Source organism: Chlorocebus sabaeus, chromosome 24, assembly GCF_047675955.1.
Source record: "Chlorocebus sabaeus isolate Y175 chromosome 24, mChlSab1.0.hap1, whole genome shotgun sequence".
Taxonomy (NCBI): domain Eukaryota; kingdom Metazoa; phylum Chordata; class Mammalia; order Primates; family Cercopithecidae; genus Chlorocebus; species Chlorocebus sabaeus.
Window position 1 is genome coordinate 329,374 of NC_132927.1, and position 24,104 is coordinate 353,477.

Sequence of the window (24,104 nt, forward strand, 5' to 3'; positions counted from 1 at the left end):
GGAAGTGTCTTGCCTATAGAAGACCCTCGGTGTACATTTGTTCCATGGATTAATCAATCAATGAATCCCTTTTGTAGGGGCAAGAGGCTTTATATGAAAAAAAGAAAGGTCCAAGAATTAGTTCTAGAAAGATCAGGATCACCTGGCCACCGTCTTTTCTCAAGGCCAGTTTCTCCAAGGGGAACCGACCAAGACTGATTTTCCTTCTTCTATTCACAACTTGTTATGTTGTGTGAACTTGAGCAGATCACCTTCACCCTTCTGACCCGTTTTCCCTTCTGTTCAATGAGAGCAGTTAGACTTTGTAACATACACCAAAGAGTGTTCTCTGGAACACCCAAGAAGAGGTCTGTGCTCAGATAATTTTGAGAAATGTTGCCTCCTATCCTCACCTCTTACAGATTCACATAGCACAAGAGCATATTAACCTGAGCAATCCTTTAGTAAACCATCTGTTCAAGTTCAACAAAAAGTGTCCTAAACTTATGTCACCAAGGAGCTCTCCTGTCTGTTATCAACCATGGGGCACATGTTCACCTGAGGAACTTCTGGCTGGGTGACCTCAGATACCCTTCCCAGCCTTGAAGTTCAAGCTCTAGTCCAGCTCCCAATTCCAGTAACTCCCACCCCATCCCCAGAAGGTGTGCAGCAGGGAGTGTTCATCCCCAGGGCTTAGACTTCAGCTCCTTCTTGATTCCCCAAGTCTAGGTAGCCCTCTTTCCAACCACATCTCTGACCCCCAGGCTCTACCCAGAGAGGCAAGAGTAAGACCCAGGCCTCTCTCTTCCTGTTCCAGGGCAGGGTTGTTGCCCTCTCTATGGAACCTGTCACCCTTGAGAGGACAGAGGGGATGGAAACAGACACAGATTAAAGGAACTGGGTCTTGGCAGAAAGGAGATGGTGAGACACTGAGAGAGGTATCCAGAAAGAATTGGATGTACAGAAGGAGTAGTGGGGAAGGTTGTTTATCTTTCTGATGTGAGAGCAGTGAGGACACAGGCCAGTCAGGGTGGTAATGGAGTAAGGTACCAAAGTGTGAGGATTCTTGAAAACAGACAACAAAGAGCAGGTGTTGAAAGAGGGGGTTCTAGGTGAGTGGCCTGGCACCCAGGTAGGCCCTGGATATACTCACTTTAGAAATGGCAGAGAGGATGTGGTCAGTGCCAGAGCCAGACAGGCACAGCTTCCCAGGAGACTGAAGGCTCCATGGAGCAGGGCCTGGTGCCTCTGCTCAGCTCCAGGGGGCTGTGGGCACAGAGCCCAAAGGGCATTCTTAAAGGGCCAGCTCTCTGAGGTCATCTGTGGTCCTGGGGCCTCCAACCAATGAGGTAAGGAGATCATTTGCATATCTTATTGGCCTGGGGTTGGGGGAATGGAGAGAGAGGAGAGTACAAGTATGTTTATTCTCAAAGAAGGAAAGGGGGCATCTTCCCCAACAAAGCTCCTCACTGATGATCCGACTCCCAAGTGCTCAGTTTCCCAGTTCGGACAGTCACACGGGTCTCAACCACCACCCCTCCATGTGAACACAACCCTAAGCCCTAGCCATGCATAGCCTGGGACTGGAAAAAGAAGACCAGATAAACTCCCAGGACCCCCACCTTCCAAGACCCTGTAGCCCCTCGTCTGTCTTTGGAGACTATAAGCTCTCCCAGGCCCACTCTCACCTGGCCTATTGAGTCTGTGTCCTATTTTCAAGAATCGTCACATTTCTGCCTCTGCCCCACCTTCATACTGACTGGTCTTATGCCCCTCATAGCTGTTGCATCAGAAAGGAAAGCAACTTTTCCCACAGGGGATCTCCAGGACTTGACCATCCCGTATTTTGTCTCTCCCATTCTTGCTGATCCAGCCCCAGGACAGGCAGCTCAGCTTGGGAGAAGGAGTAGGAGAAAGGAGAACAGGGAACTCTGTTTCTTCCTTCTGGGCCTCAAGGGACATTGAAATCTAATCACCACCAGTCCATCGGAGACACTTTTGTGACTGGCCTCACATGCCCTCTGCTTTCTCTCACCTTTTCCCTGTGTGTGTCTCTGCCCCTCTCTCCTCCTCTCTCACTCATTCTAGTTCCCAGATGGCTGGGGGGTGACCTACATTTTCAGCCTAATCCCCTAACACCTCTTAGAGCTATCATCCCTGAGCAGGAGTGGGAACAGGGATACTAGGAATTATCCAAGGAGATGTTTAAACCTGTCCGAAGCTGTTTAAATAGGGTCTATGGAGTTAAAGGCCACTCCCTACCTTCTGAGGCCACCCAAATACTCCCATGGGGTTAATAGGTCCTCTTTCTCAACACAGAGGCCTGGGTGTCCATCAGATCCCAAAGGTCATCACTTATAAAACTTAACCTGGTCCCAGCCTTAGATGTTGGGGAAGAGCTGGCAGATACAGATTATCTAAGATGGTGGTTTCTGAAGTGTGGTCCCCAGAGCAGCAACATCCATATCACCTGGGAACTTGCTAGAAATACATGTTATCTGGTCTCACCTTAAATCTACTGAGTCAGAAACTCTAGGGTGGGGCCCAGAAATCTGCGTTTTAAGGCCCTTCCAGCAAGTCTGACATGCTAGAAAGTTTAAAGGCCAGGCACAGTGGTGCAGGCCTGCAATCCCAGAATTTTGGGAGGCCAAGGTGGGTGGATCACTTGAGGTCAGGAGTTCAAGACCAGCCTGGCCAACATGGTGAAACCCCGTCTCTACTAAAAATACAAAAATTAGCTGGGCATGGTGGCGGGCACCTGTAATGCCAGCTACTCCTACTGAGGCAGGAGAATCGCTTGAACCTGGGAGGCGGAGGTTGCAGTGAGCTGCGATCGCGCCACTGCACTCCAGCTTAGGCAACAGAGAGAGACTCCATCTCAAAAAAAAAAAAAAAAAGAAAAGAAAAGAAAGAAAGTTTGAGAACCGCACAGAATGCCTACAGTCTACCCAGCTTCCCTAGGGAGGCATGTGTATATGTCTGTACTTGTGTATGTGGTCTCTCCTACCACGCTTTCCATGCACATATTGGAAAACCTAGATCAGATGACATCACTCTCTTCCCACACCTGGGTGTCTGTTTTAAGGAGCATAAACCATTGTCACCATGCAGGCTTCTCTGTGTGACTGCCTGGATCTACTGCTGCTTTCTCAAAAGAATAAAAAAGCCTAAGGCCTAGGAACCAACCACAAAATGGGAATAGGGATCATGGAGAGGCAGGACCCCACACCCATGCCCATGGAATGTAGCTCTCTAAAGTGGACACCAAGGAAAGAGACTCTACAATTTCCCTGGTTGAAGAAGGAATGGGAAATGTTGAGTGCAGCCCCTTTTTCATGCCTGCTCTGGCCTGGCCAGACACTTGCCCCCAACCAGCAGCTGTCAGGTCTGCACTGATCCTCTTGTTTACTGGAGGGCTCAAAGGAGAGGTGGGAGGGCTAAGCTGCTAACGGGCTAAGGGAGTCAGACTAAACAAGCTCAGGCGAGTTGAGCTGCTTGGGGCTCAGACCAGGCACCACTAAACCAGGGAAAGGAGTTGGGGGAGTGAGGGTTGGGCCCAGTCTGGGCTAGAGGAAAGGACCAAGGGCATGGAGAGGAGAGTCTGTGGCAGTCATTGGGGACCCAGAAAGCAGAGCCCATCTCCCATATCCACTGGAGACTGAGAAATGAATACTGAGACTGACAGGCTCAAGGACATCTGGAGACAGGAAAATAGGAATGAAAAAGATGAAGCCAGCATGACTCCGGGAGTAATAGAAGAGAGGAAGGAGACTAAGGAGGCAGTAGGTGTAGATGTGAGATAGAAGACAGGACAAGTCAGGGGCTCCATGGGGATTTGGATTAAAAGAGACAGAAAGACGTAGAGACATGGAAGAGATGGGTAAAGAGAGGAAGTCTTCCAGAAGAGGACCAAGAAGGGAGTAGGGGACAAAAGGAGGGGTGGAGAGGAACAAGGACTAGAACAGTAAGAGTTCTTGGGGACCAAGACCCAGACACCAATACAAAGAAACAGACACATCGATAGGCCACAGAGGAAGAGCAGTGGCCAAAGGACAGAAAGGTAGCAAGATATGGATGGAGTGATATTGGACCATGGGAAAAGAGGGGCAGGCAGGCAAAGGGCCCGCAGGAGTGGGGTAGAAAATGAAGAGGAAGGAGAGAAGATGAAACAGTCAGCCTTTCAGGATGCTACCCTCCTCTCCTCTGTCCTGCACTCTCATTTTTGGAACCCTGAAAGACTGGTTCTCATTCCTAGTTCTGGCTCATGGTATCTAGATCTTCAGTAATAGATCCTCAACCTCTTCTTGGTGTACCTTCTAAATTCATTTGACAAATGCATATTAAACACCTATTCTGCACCACACCCTAAGTAAGACATTAGCAACTCCTCAGTAACTTAGACTGATACCAGCCCTGGCTTCAAGAAACTTACAGACTGATGAAACAGAGAAACATCAAATTATTGCCCTTTGGCTGGGTGCAGTGGCTCACGCCTGTAATCCTAGCACTTGGAAGGCCAAGACGAGTGGATCGCTTGAGCCCAGGAGTTTGACACCAGCCTGGGCAACATGGCAAAACCCTGTCTCTACTAAAAATACAAAAACCGAGGTGGGAGGATCACCTGAACCTGGGGAGGTCAAGGCTGCAGTTGGCCATGATGGCACCACTGCACTCTAGCTTTGGAGACAGAAAGAAACCCTGTCTCAAAAAATAATAATAATAAATAAATTATTGTCCTTAGGCCCAGGCAGGAGTGGCCCCTGCCCTGGGCCCTGTGCTTTAGAAGGCTCCACTCTGGCCCTCCTCTGACTATGTCCCACCACATGGGTGAGAAGTCCAACTCTCCTCTGCCCATACCTTAATTCTCTCAGGACCACACTCCAGATAGCTAAGCATTCCCTGTCCAAAAGGCCGGAGCCCACTCCTAGGGCCCACATGAACCTCTTGCCTGAGTTTATCCTCCCACAACTGGACCACATGACTGGTTCACACATTTGAAGGTCAAAGGGTAGACAAGGGGCAGCCACTTGCAGGAGGCTGTGGACAGACTTGGGATGGTCTGATGGGAGGTCCACATGGTTCCACACAAGGCCCCTTGCAGTCCAAGATGGTGTCAGGGGTGGGAGGCAAAGTGGGCCCAGCTGAGGGCCAGTGGCCAAAACTACATTCCCCTACACTACCACATTCTGGTGCAGAACCCTGAGGATTCCAAATAAAATACAAATCTGAACCTGGCCTTCCAGGCCAGTGTGAAGTATATATTTGTCAATATATTTGTCAAGGTAGAACAGAATATATTTTGTGTAACAGTTTGTTAGCCTGAGTTATACATTTTTTTTTTTTTGACAGCTCTGTCACCCTGGCTGGAATGCAGTGGTGTGATCTTGGCTCACTGCAACCTCTGCCTCCTGGGTTCAAGTGATTCTCCTGGCTTAGCCTACTGAGTAGCAGATATGCACCACCATGCCCAGCTAATTTTTTTTTTTTTTTTGACACAGAGTATTGCTCTGTCCCCCAGGCTGGAGTACAGTGGCGTGATCTCAGCTCACTGCAAGCTCTGCCTCCTGGGTTCACGCCATTCTCCTGCCTCAGCCTCCTCAGTAGCTGGGACTACAGGCACCCACCACCATGCCCAGCTAATTTTTTTTGGTATTTTTAGTAGAGATGGGGTTTCACCATGTTAGCCAAGATGGTCTCAATATCCTGACCTCGTGATCCGCCCACCTCGGCCTCCCAAAGTGCTGGGATTGTAGGTGTGAGCCACTGCACCTGCCCTAATTTTTGTACTTGTAGTAGAGACAGGGTTTCACGTTGGCCAGGCTGGTCTTGAACTCCTGACCTCAAGTGATCCACCTGCCTCAGCCTCCCAAAGCATTAGGATTACAGGCATGAGCCACTGTACCCCACCCTGAGTTATACATTTTAATTTTTTTTTTTTTTTTTTTTTTTTTGAGACAGGATCTCACTCTGTCACCCAGGCTGGAGTACAGTGGTGCAATCATAGCTCACTGCAGCCTTGAACTCCTGGGCTCAAGCTATCTCCCACCTTAGTGTCCCAAGCAGTTGGGACTACAGGCACACACCACCATGCCTGGGTAATTTTTTATTTTTTGTAGAGAAGTCGTCTCACTATGTTGTTCAGGCTGGTCTTAAACTCCCGGTCTCAAGTGATCCTCCAGCCTCTGCCTCCCAAAGCGCTGGGATTACAAGGCATGAGCCACCACACCCAGCCCATTTTAAATATTTAAACACAAGGTTTGAGGGCCTCTATTTGTACTCTTGCCGCAGGTCCTACATGTGTTAGAGATGTGTCGACATAATAACAAACCATCTAAACAGAGATGAATGAATGTGCTATGAAGAAGGGCAGGGTGCTATGAAATTTTCTTCCGTGAAGACATACTCTAATACAAGGCCAGAGGGGATGGATCACAGGGACAGGTTGCCTAAGAAAGTCATGTTAAACCAAGACTATTCAGGTGAATAAGAAGTGACCCTGCCTGGAGGTGTGGACAGGCTGGGAATTCCAGGCTGCAGAAACAACATATGCAAAGACTCTGAGGCAGGAAAGAGGTAGACATGCTCACAAAACTGAGAAAAGATCCATGTAGCCAGAGAGTAGAAAGCCTGGAAGGTGGGAAGAACAGTGATAGGTGAAGCTGGAGAAGTCAGCAGGGGCCAGATCATGCAGAGCCTGGGAGGTCACATTAAGGGTTTGGGCTTTATTCTAAGAGCAGGGAGAAGCTACTGAAGCGTTTTCAGTAGAGACATGATGTGATCAGATTTGTGTTCGAAAGGATCACGTATGTCAGCACTTTGTGTTTGTGGAGGAAGGCAACAATGAACTAGGAGTCAGATTACAGGACTAATGCCATAACCAAGTTGAGCCTGGGGAATATCTGCAACTGGAAGCACACTCTGAGACAGAACCTTGTTTGCAAGTGGTTTATTGGGCGGGGGGCAGGGAGCCTTTCGAAGAAAGTGAGAGTAGCAGGACCGGAAAGAGGGAACAGTTGAATGGCACTGCAGCTGTAATCAGCTGAGCCTAAAGAGCTGTGGGACTGGGATGGACCTTCGGAGTTGTCCCACACTGAGGCAAAGGGCTAGGCCTCTGTACTTTGTAACAACCATTCATTGGATACATTCTGCCCCCAGGAAGCAGGCATTGCATTTGGTGAGACAGCTCCCTTTGGCCACAGATAGTGCTCAAGGAAGTACTCAGCTGTGAGCCATCAGCAGCCAACACTCAGCAGCTGGAACAATGAGCACCATGATCCTGAAGGGGGAATCTGGACTGCACACCACGGCATCCACTACTCCGGGGCTGTGAGACTTCAAGGATGAACCCAGAGGCCCCAGGGAGGACAGTGCAGATCAGGGCAAGGCTGGTCACACTCTGCCCCCTGGTGGTACTCCTTGGACATGGGGCCAGCTGGTGGGCCAGGCTCCCCTCGCAGGGAACTAAAGAAAAGTGTGTGGAAGATAAGGGGAAATGAGCAGTGCAAGGAAATCCACACATGAGCCCCTTGCTCCATTTGCCTAAAGCTAGAGAAGAAAGTAATGGTGAGGAAGAATGATTCAGAAACGTGGCACTCATTCATTTTTTTATTCAACCAACTTTTATTAAGTGCCTATTATAGGCCAGATACTGCTAGGAACTAGGAAAAAAACAAGACTGAAATCATCACTCTAGTGAGGATTACAGAGATATAAAAGTAACTACAGTATAGTAAAGTGTGATAAGTACAAAAATATAGGCATATACATGGGATAGAAGCAACACAGATGAAATAGATGTTCATTCTAAGGGATGAACAGAAAAGGCTTGTGTGTGTGTGTGTGTGTGTGTGTGTGTGTGTATGACAGAGTCTTGCTCTGTCGCCCAGGCTGGAATGCAGTGGTGCGATCTTGGCTCACTGCAACCTCTGCCTCCTGGGTTCAAGCAATTCTCCTGCCTCAGCCTCCTGAGTAGCTGGGACTACAGGCGTGTGCCACCACACCGAGCTAATTTTTGTATTTTTAGTAGAGACAGGGTTTCACCATGTTGGCCAGGCTGGTGTGTGTTTAATTTGAGTGCAGATGTCCAGAAAAAGTTCACAGAAGTGCTCTGGAAACTTCAGAGTTCAATACGTAGGAGAAAAGGAGGCAAGTGGGGATGTGGAGGTGACAACATTAGATAAATAGGAGTCAGATTATGAAGGACATAAGATATCATGTGACGGAAAGAGCCTTGAAGAGATTTTAAGCCTAAGAGTGATATGATCTAATTTTTAATGGTAAATCAAGGGGACAGTATAGGATTTACAGGGAGAGGGGGACTTGGTAATTAGTCAGAAAGATCTGGATTCAGATTCCATTTCTCCTGCTAACCAGTTGTGTGACTTTGAGCAAATGACTCTTTAAGCCTGTGTCCACATGTGTAAAATATAGTTGTGAAACGGAATGAGATTATGCATGCAGAGTTGCTGACACAGAGCCTGGCACTTACTGTCCATACCATAAACATTATTCTTCTCTCTTCACTTTCCAAGTGGATTTGCATGCACAGTGTGGGGAGTCGCTTGGTAGGGAGAGGGGTTGGTGTTTGGAGAGGCAGGAGTCCAAGAAGTGCCTTAGAAGCTATCACCTGAAGCCAGGTGAGAGATACGCCCTGAACTAAGACCCTGGCCATGGGGATAGTTACAGACTTGAGAGCTAATTGAGAAGTACAGATCCAAAGGTCCTGGCATCTGATTAGCTATGGAGGATAAGAATAGTCTAGACTGATTCCCTTTGGGGCAGTTGGACAGATGATGGTGCCATTTGCTGAGGTAGGAAACCATGGGATCAAGTGCAGGATTATGGAGAAGATGACCTTCAGGTCAACCATGCTGCCACCAGTGTGCACACCTTTAGGCCCAAAGGGTGGCCAAGAGGCATCTGTTTGCAGCTGGGTAAGTGTGGACAGAGTTTGGATCTACGGACTGGGGAGAAAGAGATCCAAATACATATACCTGAGGTTGAGTATAGGCTACAGCCTGAGGGGGAAGAGACGGGGACCAGCAGCAAGCCCATAGCTGGAGACTAGCTCTCATTATCCCACTATGTTCCAGCATAGAACACCAAGAAATCTGAGAATCAAGATTGTTTCTGTTGCAAGTGGCAGAACTCCAATTAAAATTAGCTTGAGCAAGAAAAGAAATGCATCGATTCCTATAACTGAAATCAGGAATCCATTGCTTGCCATCTCCCTGCTGTGCTTCCTCTAGGCTGGCTTCTTAGACAGGTTCCTGCTTTGCAGTGCCAAGCTAATACCCAGCAGCTCCAGGTTTATATTCTACCAGCTCAGCAACTCAGCAGAAATAGCTCACTTCCAAAGTTTTCAGAAAAAGTCCCGGAGAGGGATCTCATGCCCATCCTTGAACATCCCTGATTGCTGTGGCCAGAGTGAGGAACACAAAAGTTGGCTAAACTGCAAGCCTACCCCCAAGAGGGGTGACATAAGACCCACATGACAATACAGACTGAGGGGATGGTTCCCCAGAAGAAAATCAGGGTGCTATTACCAGAAAGGAGGAGTGGATGCTGAGCAGACACCCATCATAGGTAAGATGAGTTTGAGGTGCTATATAGCATTGTGGGTGATATCCAGTGGTCTCAGGTTGGAGAGAGATGTCTGAATGGAGATATAGCTTGAGAAATCACCTGAGGACCTTACGGTGGTAGCTGGGTGAGCAGATGCATTTCCTCATTGGATTGTGGAGAGAAAGAATGACCACGCCGGGCGTGGTGGCTCACACCAGTAATCCCAGCACTTTGGGAGGCTGAGGCGGGTGGATCACGAGGTCAGGCGTTGGAGACCAGCTTGGCCAACATGGAGAAACCCCATCTCTACAAAAAATACAAAAAATTAGCCGAGTGTGGTGGCGGGCGCCTGTAATCCCAGCTACTCTGGTGGTTGAGGCAGGATAATTGCTTGAACCCAGGAGGCGGAGTGTGCAGTGAGCCGAGATCGCACCACTGCACTCCAGCCTGGGTGACAGAGTAAGACTCCGTCGGGGGTGGGGTGTGTGCCGGGGGAGGAGAATGACCAGATCAGAGGACCAAGGAAGAGACTCAGGGGTGGAGAGACTCCACCATTTCACAGTAAGACAGAAAGGAGCCTTGATCAGGAGGAGAAGCGGGGATTTAGGAGTTGGGAACTAAGTGGACCTTAGCATTGGGCACTTGGACTACAGAAAGGCCCAGGGCTCAGGGCGTCGGGTCCCTAGGAGGAGGAACTGAAAAGGCAATGCCCAACCCCCTAACTTCTAGACGTCTGGCCCTTTGGCCTCCCGCCCCTGGCCTCGCCCCTCATTCCTAGCTTGTTTGCCACCTAGTGTCTCTCCGGGGAGCAAGAGTCCTCAAAGTTACATCATGTGCGGCGGGTAGGGCGGTGGCGGATGGGGGCGGGACCTCGAAGTCGGGGGCCGAAGGGTGGACCCAGTCCTCCAATGGGAGAGGTGGGTTTGGCGGTTGGGAGGCAGAGGTTGGGGCGGCGGCTGGGCTGACCTGGGGCCTGGAGCCCCGAGGCCGAGGGAGCCAGCCTGCTGGCAGGGCGGAGGAAATCTCGCGCCAGCCCTACCAGGTTCCGCCCCCGCGCCTGCCCCCCTCCTCTTTAAGCGCCTCCCGCCAGCCTCTGCTGTGGCTCGCTTCGCCGCGCTCCCTCCTTCCCCGCCTTCCATACCTCCCCGGCTCCGCTCGGTTCCGTGGCCACCCCGCAGCCCCTGCCCAGGTGCCATGGCCGCATTGTACCGCCCCGGCCTGCGGTGAGTGACCCCCGGCCCGGGGCCCACCCGCACCTTCCGCTGCGCTCGCCCCCTCGGGGCTGCCAGTGGCGCTCTCCTGCTCTCTGCCTCCGCCAGGTTTCCCATCCTAGGCGGAGGCGGGCAGGGGCGACTGCTGTGGGTCCAGCCTCCCGCGCCGTGCGTCTCTTGGGAGGGCAGCCGGCCGGTGCTCCTCGTTTCCGCCCGCACCTCCCCTTCTCTGCCTCGCTCGCCTCTGACCGCGCGATCTCTGTCACTCTCAGAACTTCCTCTCCCTCCTCGCTCGTCTCTGCTGAGTCGGGTCTCCGCATATCCTCCTTTCCTTCCCAGATACCTCCCTCGGACCTCTACGGGGCTCCCAGTCAGCGCCCCAGGGTACTTCGAGAGGCAGCAGGGCCCTGGGGACAAGGGTACGTGAGCCCCGGGAGACTGAGCTCAGAGCCCCTTAAAGAAGATGGAAGGTTAAACATCCATTCCCGGCCTTTCCCGGACTGGAAGGACTGGAACCTGGCGGGAAGTCCAGGGCAGCCCGAGGGACCTGGGGCCAGGAGAGGGAGGCAAGCAAGGTGGGAGGAGGGTGCCAAGTTGCCTTCGTTTCTTACATAGCTGGCTTCTTCCTCTGTCCAGGCCTGGAGCCCCCAGGCTCGTCCTGTTTGTCTGCTCCTCCTCTTAGTCTCCTTCCTATTTATTCTCTGAGGCCTCTCTTCTCAGCTTTTGTCTCAGAGTCGGAAGTGACCCACATCTCTCCCACAGCCCGTTCCACGTGGGCAGCCCTTGTGGGTAGTCTTTGAAGGAAAGGTCCCACTTAGGGGGCTGTAGGAGGGTGTGGGGGCTTCACAAGAGAGAACGTGAGCGAGGCTCCAACTGGAGAGAGGCTCTCCTCAAGGATGTGTGTCTTGAAAATTAATGGTCAGGGAGAACTTCCCTCTGAGGCAGGAACAGACCCAGGTCCCAGTAGCCCTCCTCCCCTTCCCCTGGGGCCACAATGATCATCTATCCTGCTTTAGCGGAAACCACCCCAGCTTCTACCCCAGCCAGACTCAAGCTCCCGCGTCCATGCTCTGAGCTTTCTCCCTTCCCCAGGCTAACACCCTCTGAGTCCCAGCTGCCAGCAGGCTGCTGTTTCACCCTCCCACCAACACCAAAGCTCTCTAGGCATGTGGCCTCTAGGAAGGAGAGCCGGGGAAGCACGGAGTCACGCGGTCCTGGGTGTGGGGGCAGTTTCTGATGGGCGAGGCCTTGGTAGAGAAGGAGAGTAACATCCTTCTCCTGGCCTTTGCTCTCTCAGGCTTACTCCACCTTGGGTCCAGGCCAATCAGAGCAGACCTTGCTTCTCTCTCCCCTAGGGCCATGAGAGGACAGACAACAGAACACTGACCTCCTAAGAATTAGGCCCATGAACTCCAGCCAGTGACACTCATTCCCCAGTGGTCAACCTTCCGCACAGTTCAAAAATACTTACCCGAGGGCAACATTTTACGCAATGATTGTTGGTCCAAGTGGGCAGCAGCAGACCAGGGCCTGGAAGCCCAGCATCCAGTCACCTATTCTCTGTGCAAGAGTCCTCATCTAGAAACCTGGCACTGCAAAGACTGGGACCTGTGCTTGGGGCTTTCATAGTCTTACAGCATACACACCAGAAGGAAAGAATAAAAACAGTTGCCATTTTAACTTATAAAAAAACTATACTCGAAAATGGAAATAAAATGGATGAGGTTTCAAACACCAGACATATGAAGTTGTCACCTGGGCCCAGCTTCTTGACACTTGGGCCAAAGGCCCCTACTCTTTTTTTTTTTTTTTTTTTTTGAGACAGAGTCTCGCTCTGCTGCCCAGGCTGGAGTGCAGTGTCACAATCTCGGCTCACTGCAACCTCCACGTCCAGGGTTCAAGCGATTCTCCTGCCTCAGCCTCCTAAGTAGCTGGGACTACAGGCACACGCCACCACATCTGGCTAATTTTTGTATTTTTAGTAGATGGGGTTTCACCATGTTGGCCAGTATGGTCTTGATCTCCTGACCTCGTGATTCACCTGCCTCAGCCTCCCAAAGTGCTGGGATTATAGGCATGAGCCACCACGCCCAGCCATCCCCCTACTCATTTCTAGACATTGATTAAACAGTTAAACATGGGCATGGGCTACACATGCAGTAACATCAGCATGCCTACATGGACACTTCCACACAGCCAGGCATGTGCCTTTTTTGCTCATTTGGCCATATCTGTCCCTAACTGACCAGGAGACACCCTCCTCAAGCCTCATAAAGGCTACAAGGTACATGTGTCCTGAACACATCCCACACACCAACTGCAACCTGCTCTTCATGGTCCCTGCATGCAGACATGTTTTAGCAGGCTGCAACAGCCCAAGCTTTCTGTCTCCCCACCACCCACCCCGTCCACCCCCGATGACAGCAGCTAGCTCATTGCTTCCCTGTTTCTCCTGTAGGCTTAGCTGGCATGGGCTGAGCCCCTTAGGCTGGCCATCATGCCGTAGCATCCAGACTCTGCGAGTGCTTAGTGGAGATCTGGGTCAGCTTCCCACTGGCGTTCAAGATTTTGTAGAGCACAGTGCCCGCCTGTGCCAACCAGAGGGCATCCACATCTGTGATGGAACTGAGGCTGAGAATACTGCCACACTGACCCTGCTGGAGCAGCAGGGCCTCATCCGAAAACTCCCCAAGTACAATAACTGGTAAGCCTTGGGCTCCACAACCTGCAAGATAGGTGCACTGAGGCCACTTTGGGTTCACCAAGACATAATCAACTTAACTAGAACATCCTCATGGAATGAACAAGAATGAGAGCTTTGGGGTAAATGGACTCAGAAACTGGGATTTGCTCACGCCTATAATCCCAGCACTTTGGGAGGACAAGGCAGGTGGATCACCAGAGGTCGGGAGTTTGAGACCAGCCTGACCAACATAGAGAAACCCCGTCTCTACAAAAAAAAAAAAAAATATATATATATATAGAGAGAGAGAGAGAGACACACACACACACACACACACACACACACACACACAAATTAGCCCAGCGTGGTGGCGCATGCCTGTAATCCCAGCTACTTGGGAGACTGAGGCAGGAGAATCACTTAAACCCAGGAGGCAGAGGTTGCAGTGAGCCGAGATCGCGTCATTGCACTCCAGCCTGGGCAATAAGAGCGAAACTCTGTCTCAAAAAAAAGAAACTGGTTTTTTTTTGTTTTTTGTTTTTTGTTTTTTTTGAGGCAGAGTCTCACTGTATCACCCAGGCTGGAGTGCAGTGGCATGATTTCAGCTCACAGCAACCTCTGCCTCCCAGGTTCAAGCAATTCTCCTGCCTCAGCCTCCCGAGTAGCTGGGATTACAGGCATGTGCCACCATGCCCAGCTGATTTTTGTATTTTTAGTAGAGACAGGGTTTCACCATGTTGGCCAAGTTGGTCTTAAACTCCTGACCTCAAATGATCCGCCCACCTCAGCCTCCCAAAGTGCTGGGATTACAGGCGTCAGCCACTGTGCCTGGTCTGGTTTGTAGTTTGTATTTTATTTTAATGCTAAATGAAGAAGCTGACATAAATAAGATCCTTCGCTTTTTTTTTTTTTTTTTCTCACCAGTTCAGGGAGATTTTGCCAGGGGCAGAGACCCCCAGAGGGCTGAGACCTTGGGGAAACACCCCTTAGATGGGACAAAGTCTGGAGGAAGGGCCTGAGATGTGATTGGGTGGGGAAAAATAAGGCCAACAGAAGACCTGGAGTCAAAGTTGGACTTGAAAAAGTGGGTCTAGGGACAAGGGAAACCTGCTGACAGTACGCTTTCCCCCAGCTGGCTGGCCCGCACAGACCCCAAGGATGTGGCACGAGTAGAGAGCAAGACGGTGATTGTAACTCCTTCTCAGCGGGACACGGTACCTCTTCCAGCTGGTGGGGCCCGTGGGCAGCTGGGCAACTGGATGTCCCCAGCTGATTTCCAGCGAGCTGTGGATGAGAGGTTTCCAGGCTGCATGCAGGGTAACCAGGGCAGGGACACTGTGGCAGGGGCATGGAAGATATGAACAGGTTTGGAACCCTTCATCCAGGGGATACTTTCCTCCACAGGCCGCACCATGTATGTGCTTCCATTCAGCATGGGTCCTGTGGGCTCCCCGCTGTCCCGCATTGGGGTGCAGCTCACTGACTCAGCCTACGTGGTGGCAAGCATGCGTATTATGACCCGACTGGGGACGCCCGTGCTTCAGGCCCTGGGAGATGGTGACTTTGTCAAGTGTCTGCACTCCGTGGGCCAGCCCCTGACAGGACAAGGTAAGCACCTGCTCTGCCCCAAGGGGGACACAGAGGCCTTCTTGTACTCGGAGGAAATCCAAAGTCCTACTTCTCCACAGACCCTAAGAACCTGTCCTCTCCGGCAGCCTAATTCCCAAGATCCAGAGCAACAGTCCCAGCGGAGGTGTGAGGCTGTGTTTGCAGAGTACTTTGCACAAGATTGAGAAAAGTCCGTGTCCAAGAATAGGGGCACAAAAGCTGCTGGTTATTATGAGGTGGGGGGCTTCAGCCACCTCTTGGTGCTGCTACTGCTTCCAAGTGTCTCTCCTGCCAATCCCTGATCCCTCTGGCCCCTGACACCCCAGTTCGCGATGCTGCTGCCAGCAGCCCCATGACCCCATTGTCCCCAGGGGAGCCGGTGAGCCAGTGGCCGTGCAACCCAGAGAAAACCCTGATTGGCCACGTGCCTGACCAGCGGGAGATCGTCTCCTTCGGCAGCGGCTATGGTGGCAACTCCCTGCTGGGCAAGAAGTGCTTTGCCCTGCGCATCGCCTCTCGGTTGGCCCGGGATGAGGGCTGGCTGGCAGAGCACATGCTGGTGAGGGCCTGGTGAGGAGCAGGGCAGCTGCCGGGGATGGGGCAGGGGTGGGGCCTGGCCAGTGCCTCAGCCTCACCTCCATCCTGCCAGGTGCCAGACTGGTGGGCAGGGACTCTACTTGAAGGTCCAAAACTTTGGCCTCAGGCTGCTGAATGTTGGGGTTTCCCCTGCCACTCACCCAGGCCTAATGGCAGGGCAGTCACCTATATAGTGAATAAACATTGGTCCTCCCTGTTAAACCCTAGCTGTCCTTCCCCATGAAGACCATGCCCTGACCTTTGGTGACCTCTTTCTTATTCCCTCTCTCCCCAATGCACAGATCCTGGGCATCACCAGCCCTGCAGGGAAGAAGCGCTATGTGGCAGCCGCCTTCCCCAGTGCCTGTGGCAAGACCAACCTGGCCATGATGCGGCCCGCACTGCCAGGCTGGAAAGTGGAGTGTGTGGGAGATGACATTGCTTGGATGAGGTTTGACAGTGAAGGTGAGGGACCCTCAGATCACACTCTTGGTTCTGGCTCTTGTGAGAGCCTCGGGGTCTCCTCTTTAGTGTTCACAGTGACTTTGTCAGTGAGAAAGTTTCCTGAACACCCAACCCTGCTCCATTCCTCTGGCAGCCCAGCCACCCTAGAGACAGCCTTTCCTTATCAGATCTTGGGTCCATCTCAGGACAGGGAGGGGTGGAGCAGGACCTTCTTTGGTCTTACATCTCAAGTTTTCCTTGTTTGGTCCTTCCTTTCTTTCACTTCTTCTAACAGGTCGACTCCGGGCCATCAACCCTGAGAACGGCTTCTTTGGGGTTGCCCCTGGTACCTCTGCCACCACCAATCCCAACGCCATGGCTACAATCCAGAGTAACACTATTTTTACCAACGTGGCTGAGACCAGCGATGGTGGCGTGTACTGGGAGGGCATTGACCAGCCTCTTCCACCTGGTGTTACTGTGACCTCCTGGCTGGGCAAACCCTGGAAACCTGGTATGTGCGGTAGGGAAGGTGTGGCACAGCCTCCAGGCCTCAGCACCTTAATGGTGGAAAAGCCTTCTCCATGACCTCCAGCCATCTTCTAGGACTGCTAGGAGGCACAGAAGTCATGAACATCTGCAGTTTCCAGTCCCAGGCAAAATCTCAGTTCATGTCCCAACTCCACCAGTCACTGGTTTTGTGATCTGGCTAAGTTGCTCAACCTCTAAGCTTTAGTTTCCACATCAGTTGAATGAAGGTAGTTGTGATAGTACCTATCTCATGAGGTTGCTGGAGGATTAAAGAGTGCATAAAAAGGGTTTAGCACACTGACAAACACACAGTAGACTCTCAATAATAAATACAGGCTGGATTTTTTTAATGAAAGGAAAAGGAAGGACTTTTGAACATTGTTACAGAAGATATTGGGCTCCAAGCACTATCCATAAAGTTTGACCCATTAGGAAAAGGGAAACCTGCCTCCTCTGCTCCGACTGTCCTCCTGCCACTTGGCTCCCACTGTCCCCTGTATAATAACCACCGTCTAAAGGTCAGTATTTTTACCCTCACCCTTCCCCTGTCCCTCCAAAGCATTCACCCCAATCCCTTCCTATAAACAAAATCAGGTCAGTGCTTGAGTCTTTCCCAGAAGCTAGTTTCTGAATCCTGTCATTACCCTGGGTGCCTGGGAGTCCCACCTTTCCCTCAGCCCTGCACTCTGGACCTTCAGTATTCTTTCCATGGCCTTCTGCAGTCAGGCAGTCCAGACACCAAGGCGGGGGCAAAGAAAAGCGTGGGAGGGGAGGGTGGCCTTGTGGTCACTGAAGCCTATATTCAGGTTTGCCAGGCTGGCCTAGCAGTCACCCTCCTTGCCTCATCTAATCACCCTTTATTTTTACTAACACCATCATTAAGCCCCTCTCAGCCTTCCCACCCAACTGAGAAATCCAAGAAACTTTCATCTTTCCCCACAGGCTAGTTCCCCAACCCTTTCATCGTCTCCAGATTCGGGGGCATAACTAAGGCATCTTGTCCCCAGCTTCAATTCCCAGAACAATACCCTGTGTTAGGGTCCTGCACTGGGTACTGATGAAGGATGGCTCTTATCTGCGATGGGAGGCAGAAGCTGGGGATGGGACAGAGTGGGGATCTGGGCCCCATGGCTTCCTCACCCCCCATGTCTAACCAGCAACCTCCAGCAGAGAAGGGGATGTGTCCACTCAGGGGCCACACAATGGTGCTTCATACATGTGCCACTGACTTAGTCCCAATCCCTCTCCAGGACACCTGAAGGTGCCAAGTATGACCTGGGCTCCTAAGGTTATCCCTACCCATGTGATATCCCTATCTCTATTCTTCAAGCCCTATCACTTCATCAGGGTCTAAGCAGGGCAGGGAAATCTCCAGCATTTTGTTAGCTTTAAAATCAATTCCTTGCTGGGTGGACATCTATAATCCCAGCACTTTGGGAGGCTGAGGCGGGTGGATCACCTGAGGTCAGGAGTTCGAGACCAGGCTGGCAACATGGCAAAACCCCATCTCTACTAAAAATACAAAAATTAGCTGGGCATGGTGGCTCACGCCTGTAATCCCAGCTACTCAGGAGGCAGGAGAATCGCTTGATCCCAGGAGGCAGAGGTTGTAGTGAGACAAGATCGTGCCACTGCACTCCAGCCTGGCGACAGAGTAAAACTCCATCTCACAAATAAATTAATTAATTAATTAAAATAAAATCAGGCCAGGTGCGGTGGCTCACCCCTGTAATCCTAGCACTTTGGGAGGCCGAGGTGGGCAGATCACCTAAGGTCAGGAGTTTGAAACCAGCCTGGCCAACATGGTGAAACCCCATCTCTATTAAAAATACAAAAAAATCAGCCAGGCATGGTGGTGGGTGCCTGTAATCCCAGCTATTGGGGAGGCTGAGGCAGGAGAATTGCTTGAACCCGGGAGGCGGAGGTTGCAGAAAGCTGAGATTGCGCCACTGCGCTCACTACAACCTGGGCAACAGAGCGAGACTCCACCTCAAAAATAAAAAGATAAAATAAATTCCTGTTTGCATTTTGGTAATTTAGGAGAGTCTGTCTTCCCCAGTTTGCTGATGGAAAGTCAATTGTCTGAGGTACTAAGCTGACATTCTCAGTTTTTGCTTTAGGTTTGGGTATTTAAATAATAATCTCGCAAATAACGAAATAGTTTCTGGGGGAAAAATTATTATAACCTTATGCCCATATCTAACCCCATTCCCTTGAGCCCTGGTCAGTGCCAAGTGCCAGTAGCTTGGCACAAACATTAGTGTGCTGCCAAACCCCAATTCCTCTCCCACTCTTTTCTCACATAGCTCAGCTGGCAGCACCTTCATGGCTAAATAACCTGAGCTTTTGGAGATGCCCTGGCTCCCTTCTCTCTGCTCCTTATCACACAAAGTTCTAGGCAGCTGATGAGACAAAAAAAAAAAAGAACCCTGCAAGAATGTGTGCCCATATATGTGTGTGTTGGGGGTCGACATGACCTTGGAAATAATAGTGTTTGTATTTCCTCTGCCAGGTGACAAGGAGCCCTGTGCACATCCCAACTCTCGCTTTTGTGCCCCGGCTCGCCAGTGCCCCATCATGGACCCAGCCTGGGAGGCCCCAGAGGGTGTCCCCATTGACGCCATCATCTTTGGTGGCCGCAGACCCAAAGGTAAACAACATGTGAGCTCCATGTTCTTGGCAAAAGGGCTATGTCTGTATCAGGGTCTACCTCCCTCCCTCTGATCCAGAGCCTCGGCCTGCATCTTACCTGTAGCTGTCTGTCTCCAGAGTTCTCCCCTGGTGAATGCAAACTTGGGAGGAGGCAAAGGGTCTGAAAATGGGATAGCCAAGGTCCTAGGAGAGACAGTACCAGTCAAGCTCACCAGAAGGGCTGGAGTGAGGGTCCAAAGAAAAGGGCTGCCTGTGACTCTGTTCATTGGTGATCTAGGGGTACCCCTGGTATACGAGGCCTTCAACTGGTGTCATGGGGTGTTTGTGGGCAGTGCCATGCGCTCTGAGTCCACTGCTGCAGCAGAACACAAAGGTGAGCACCCTCGCCATTCCTCCCTCTCCTCTGTGCACACACAGCACTTCCTCTCTCCCTTCCTGAGCCAGACCTTCCTTTTGTCCACCCCTGGAGTCTGATATGGCTCCACCTCTTCCCATTTCTATCTTTTCCCCATCCCTGAAGATATTCCAGAACCATGAGCCTTTCACAGCTTCTTCCAACTGGGTGCAGGGTGCCCTTCCCTTCCCCAGTGAGAAGGAAGATTCCTTACCCATCTTGCTCCCCTCCCTAGGGAAGATCATCATGCACGACCCATTTGCCATGCGGCCCTTTTTTGGCTACAACTTTGGGCACTACCTGGAACACTGGCTGAGCATGGAGGGGCGCAAGGGGGCCCAGCTGCCCCGTATCTTCCATGTCAACTGGTTCCGGCGTGACGAGGCAGGGCACTTCCTGTGGCCAGGCTTTGGGGAGAATGCTCGGGTGCTAGACTGGATCTGCCGGCGGTTAGAGGGGGAGGACAGTGCCCGAGAGACACCCATTGGGCTGGTGCCAAAGGAAGGAGCCTTGGATCTCAGTGGCCTCGGAGCTATAGACACCACTCAGCTGTTCTCCCTCCCCAAGGATTTTTGGGAACAGGAGGTTCGTGACATTCGGAGCTACCTGACAGAGCAGGTCAACCAGGATCTGCCCAAAGAGGTGTTGGCTGAGCTTGAAGCCCTGGAAAGACGTGTGCACAAAATGTGACCTGAGGCTGTAGTCTAGCAAGAGGACATAGCACCCTCATCTGGGAATAGGGAAGTCACCTTGCAGAAAATACTAGCAATTTGATATTAACTAACATCTTCTATGTGCCATAGACCTTCCCACAAAGACTGTCCAATAATAAGAGATGCTTATCTATTTTACACAAGATTTGTGCTGTTTTCATTTCCCACCTATCTTCACAGGCTTCCCTCTAACACCAATCTCACAATCTTCTTCCAGCCCCTGGAAGAAGCACAGCCCAGCACAACCAAAGATCTGTTTTACAGGCAGCTCTAGCACTGGGTCACAGACATAGGAATTGCTGGGGGAAGGCACTATCCACTCTATGTCCTGAGTTCTTAAAAAAAAAAAAAAAAAAAAAGGTGAGGCTCGGCGCGGTGGCTCATGCCTGTAATCCCAGCACTTTGGGAGGCTGAGGCGGGCGGATCACGAGGTCAGGGGATTGAGACCATCTTGGCTAACATGGTGAAACCCTGTAGCTACTAAAAATACCAAAAAAAAAAAAAATTAGCCAGGCGTGGTGGCGGGTGCCTGTAGTCCTAGCTACTTGGGAGGCTGAGGCAGGAGAATGGTGTGAACCCAGAAGGCAGAGCTTGCAGTGAGCCAAAATCGTGCCACTGCACACTCCAGCCTGGGTGACAGAGAGAGACTCCATCTCAAAAAAAAAAAAAAAAAATGGTGAGGGCCTGAGCAAGCTGTTCAGTACAGCCCCCAGGCCTACAATTCCTGATCTCCCACTTAGATTGCAGAAGCCTCTACAACCCCATTCTCCAGTGAAGTCGCTTCATTGTCAGTTCTCAAATTTGTTCTTCCCCCGCCTGACCTGGCACTGGGAGTTACATGTATTCATAGAAGCATATTCAATATTAGGACAGCTAACAACACTTCTGTAGCACCTTCTATGTGTCAGGCACTGCTGAGGCCAGCTCGGTCGGGGAGACCCTAACCCAGTGGTGCTAGAGGAATTAAAGACACACACAGAGAAATATAGAGGTGTGGAATAGGAAATCAGTGGTCTCACAGCCTTGAGAGCCGAGAGCCTCGAACAGAGATTTGCCCACTATTTATTGACAGCAAGTCAGTGATAAGCATTGTTTTTATAGATTGTAGATTAACTAAAAGTATTCCTTACGGAAAACAAAGGGATGGGCCAAAATAAAGGGATGGGCTCTGGCTAGTTATCTGCAGCAGGAGCATGTCCTTAAGGCACAGATCGCTCATGCTATTGTTTGTAGTTTAAGAACCCCTTTAAGCAGTTTTCCACCCTGGGTGGGCCAAGTGTTCCTTGCCCTCATTCCGGTAAACCCACAACCTTCCAGCGTGGGTGTCATGGCCATCACGAACATGTTGCAGTGCTGTAGAGATTTTGTTTATGGCCAGTTTTGGGTCCGGTTTATGGCCAGATTTTGGGGGCCTATTCCCAAAATGTCCCCCTTATTTGATTTGCAAAGTGATAAAAACAAAAGCAGCTTTGTCACGCTGAGCTACTTCTCGCAGGAGTCGAAGGAGTCGGGATCCGCATCTGCGGACTATACAAAGACAAACGACACAGATTAAAAGCACAATCATCATTGACATCACAGAGCTTCCAAGTGTTTTTATCCATTTTAATGGGTTACTAGCTGCTAAACTGTCTGCAGCTTCTTCAAGCACTCGGGTTGCTGGCATTAAGGTCAGGTGTGCCTGGGATGCCTTAAATGTTTGTTCTTTTAATAATAGTTTCCACAAATCCTTGTTTAGCTCCTACAACAGGCCACATCATTTGAGGGTGAGATGCCACTATACCGCCATGGTTCCAGATAATAGGAACTCTTGCCGTACTTCTTATCATTTCTACCATCTGACCATTTTGTTCAGACCAGCTGAACATAGTGTGACCATGGCATGCAGACTGAGAGGTGCAATTCAAGCTAAAGATTCCCTTAGGGGACCAATTAATAATGACTCCATGGGAATCGTAGAACAGCACTTCTGCCTGTTCTGCAATGCAATCTTCCTAAACAAGTACGTTCATTTTTTCTAACTGAGGCAATCCTGTTTACAAATAGGTTTTTGAGGGCGGTATGCCTCAATTATAGGAGCAGATTTATTATGGTAAATACTGAGATCAGAAAGCGTGTATCACTGTGTCATAGAGTGATTACATCCAGACATTATTGCCAGACAAGATTGATAAATATGCCCAATAAGTATAATTGTTCTCTGTGTTAGCCCTTGTTGAAGAAATACTCATGGCAATGGTGATCACCGCTATCATAGCTACCATTAAATTACTCATTGTGACTGATTGTCCCACTTTGCTCAGGTTTTCTTCCGCCATCTATGACTGCTTCTTGATCTGTCTCCAGGCGGGTGGCTGTGTTCGACGGGTGTTGCTTGTGACAGTTGGGGTCCTCCTCTCTCAGCATCAGTCTTGACATGGCTGCAACTGGGGGGTCCTCGGGATCCTTCTGGAATCTCTTTCTCAGCATCTCGCTCATGATAAGCTTTCAGGTGTCTTGATGGTATCCAAATTGGCTGTTGATTTTGGCCTGGAGAAACACAAACATAACTTCTACCCCAAGTTTATTATTTTACCTATTTCCCAACTTTTTGTTATCAAATCTCTCCACCAAACCAGTTGTTCGGCTTCTGTCTTTGCAGTTGGTTTCTGTAGATGCTGTTCAGCTGCTGATACCATCTGGCCTTTGGGCAGAGTCAAAAAATTTAAAGTTAATAATGCTAGATTCAGTTGCATCTGCAGTGTTCCATATTCCCTGTTTTCCTCCCTCTGCTTTTGCAGCTGCCATTTTAGGGAGAGATTCATTCTTTCCACTGTGGCTTGTCCTTGAGAATTATATGGGATACCAGTAATGTGTTTAATATTCCATACAGAGAAAAATGTAGCTAGAGATTGGCTAGTATAGCCTGGGACATTATCCGTTAACCATTTTAAAGGTATAGGTTCTGGAGGCTTAACAATGGCCACCATCAAAAATGATATTCTAAACCTTGGTGGGAACTGTTGTCCTTTCGCTTGAAGCGGTTTTTTTTAAACCTTGCAAATTTTTCCTAGTCCCATACCAGGGACATACCCCATTTCATGAATCATATGTTGACTTTGAGGGCTATATAATTGTTCTGGAATTAGAATTTGTGCTCCCCATTGTTGCAATAAATCTCTTCCCCATAAATTTATAGGTACAGAAGTTATAACTGGTTGAATAGTCCCAGGTTGTCCATTGGGCCCTTCACAGTGCAAAATATAACTACTTTGATATACTTCAGGGGCTTTACCAACTCCAACTATGTTAAATTGAGCAGGTTGAATTGGCCAAGTGGGCAGCCAGTGCTGCAGAGAAATGATTGAAATGTTGGCTCCTGTATCTACCAAACCTTTAAATTTCTTTCACTGAATAGTTATTTCACAGGTAGGACGTTTATCAGTAATTTGATTTACCCAATAAGCTGCTTTGCCTTGTTTATTTATGCTTCCAAATCCTCCTGTTCATTTAATTTCACTTTTCCCCCATTCCCGCATATGGCACAATCAGGAGCTGTGCTATACGCTCTCCTGGCTCTGCTTTCCAGGGAACAGAAGTAGATATAATAATTTGAATTTCCCCAATGTAACCTGAATCAATGATTCCTATTTATATTTGTACCCTTTTTAAACTTAAACTAGACCTTCCTAGAAGTAATCCTATCGTCCCTGCTGGCAAGGGTCCACAGACTCCTGTTGGGACCTTTTGTGGGGGTTCCCCAGGCAGAA

The 24,104-nt window shown here is 50.2% G+C and overlaps 2 protein-coding genes across 10 annotated transcripts in view; one reads left to right on the forward strand and one right to left on the reverse strand.

Annotated features, from left to right (window-relative positions):
• The window catches only part of NRL (neural retina leucine zipper), a 38,683-nt gene that overhangs the window by 4,692 nt on the left and 9,887 nt on the right, over positions 1–24,104 (reverse strand). For 2 of the 5 annotated variants that reach the window (XR_012090921.1, XR_012090922.1), the window contains exon 2: positions 21,947–23,038. The gene's annotated coding sequence lies outside the window, so the exon portion shown is untranslated. Of the gene's footprint in view, positions 1–1,132; positions 1,359–9,663; positions 9,850–10,799; positions 10,884–21,946; positions 23,039–24,104 lie in introns of those variants that run through there. The other 3 variants (XM_007986280.3, XM_007986277.3, XR_005235931.2) reach the window with 3 other exon arrangements.
• PCK2 (phosphoenolpyruvate carboxykinase 2, mitochondrial) lies at positions 10,482–20,498 on the forward strand. Of its 5 annotated transcripts, none has more exons than XM_007986271.3 (11): positions 10,485–10,585; positions 11,094–11,173; positions 13,213–13,458; positions 14,570–14,754; positions 14,842–15,045; positions 15,417–15,604; positions 15,924–16,086; positions 16,361–16,579; positions 19,109–19,246; positions 19,526–19,621; positions 19,878–20,498. In XM_007986271.3, the coding sequence occupies exons 4-11, from the start codon at positions 14,697–14,699 to the stop codon at positions 20,330–20,332; spliced, it is 1,521 nt and encodes a 506-aa protein (XP_007984462.3). In that variant the 5' UTR covers positions 10,485–10,585; positions 11,094–11,173; positions 13,213–13,458; positions 14,570–14,696; the 3' UTR covers positions 20,333–20,498. The 5 variants fall into 5 exon arrangements, with proteins under 5 accessions (XP_037841331.2, XP_007984462.3, XP_037841320.2 ...); XM_037985392.2 differs by lacking the exon at positions 10,485–10,585 and adding an exon at positions 10,626–10,766; XM_037985403.2 differs by lacking the exon at positions 11,094–11,173 and having other exon boundaries at positions 10,482–10,585.

What these genes read in the sequence shown, in the direction of transcription:
- PCK2 (XM_073010839.1), top strand. Translation starts at nt 11,749, where the DNA reads ATGATCATCTATCCTGCTTTAGCGGAAACCACCCCAGCTTCTACCCCA. An exon ending in GGCTGGCAGAGCACATGCTG is followed by an intron (nt 15,605 to 15,923) that starts GTGAGGGCCTGG and finishes CCCAATGCACAG; the next exon opens with ATCCTGGGCATCACCAGCCC. An exon ending in GGGCAAACCCTGGAAACCTG is followed by an intron (nt 16,580 to 19,108) that starts GTATGTGCGGTA and finishes TTCCTCTGCCAG; the next exon opens with GTGACAAGGAGCCCTGTGCA.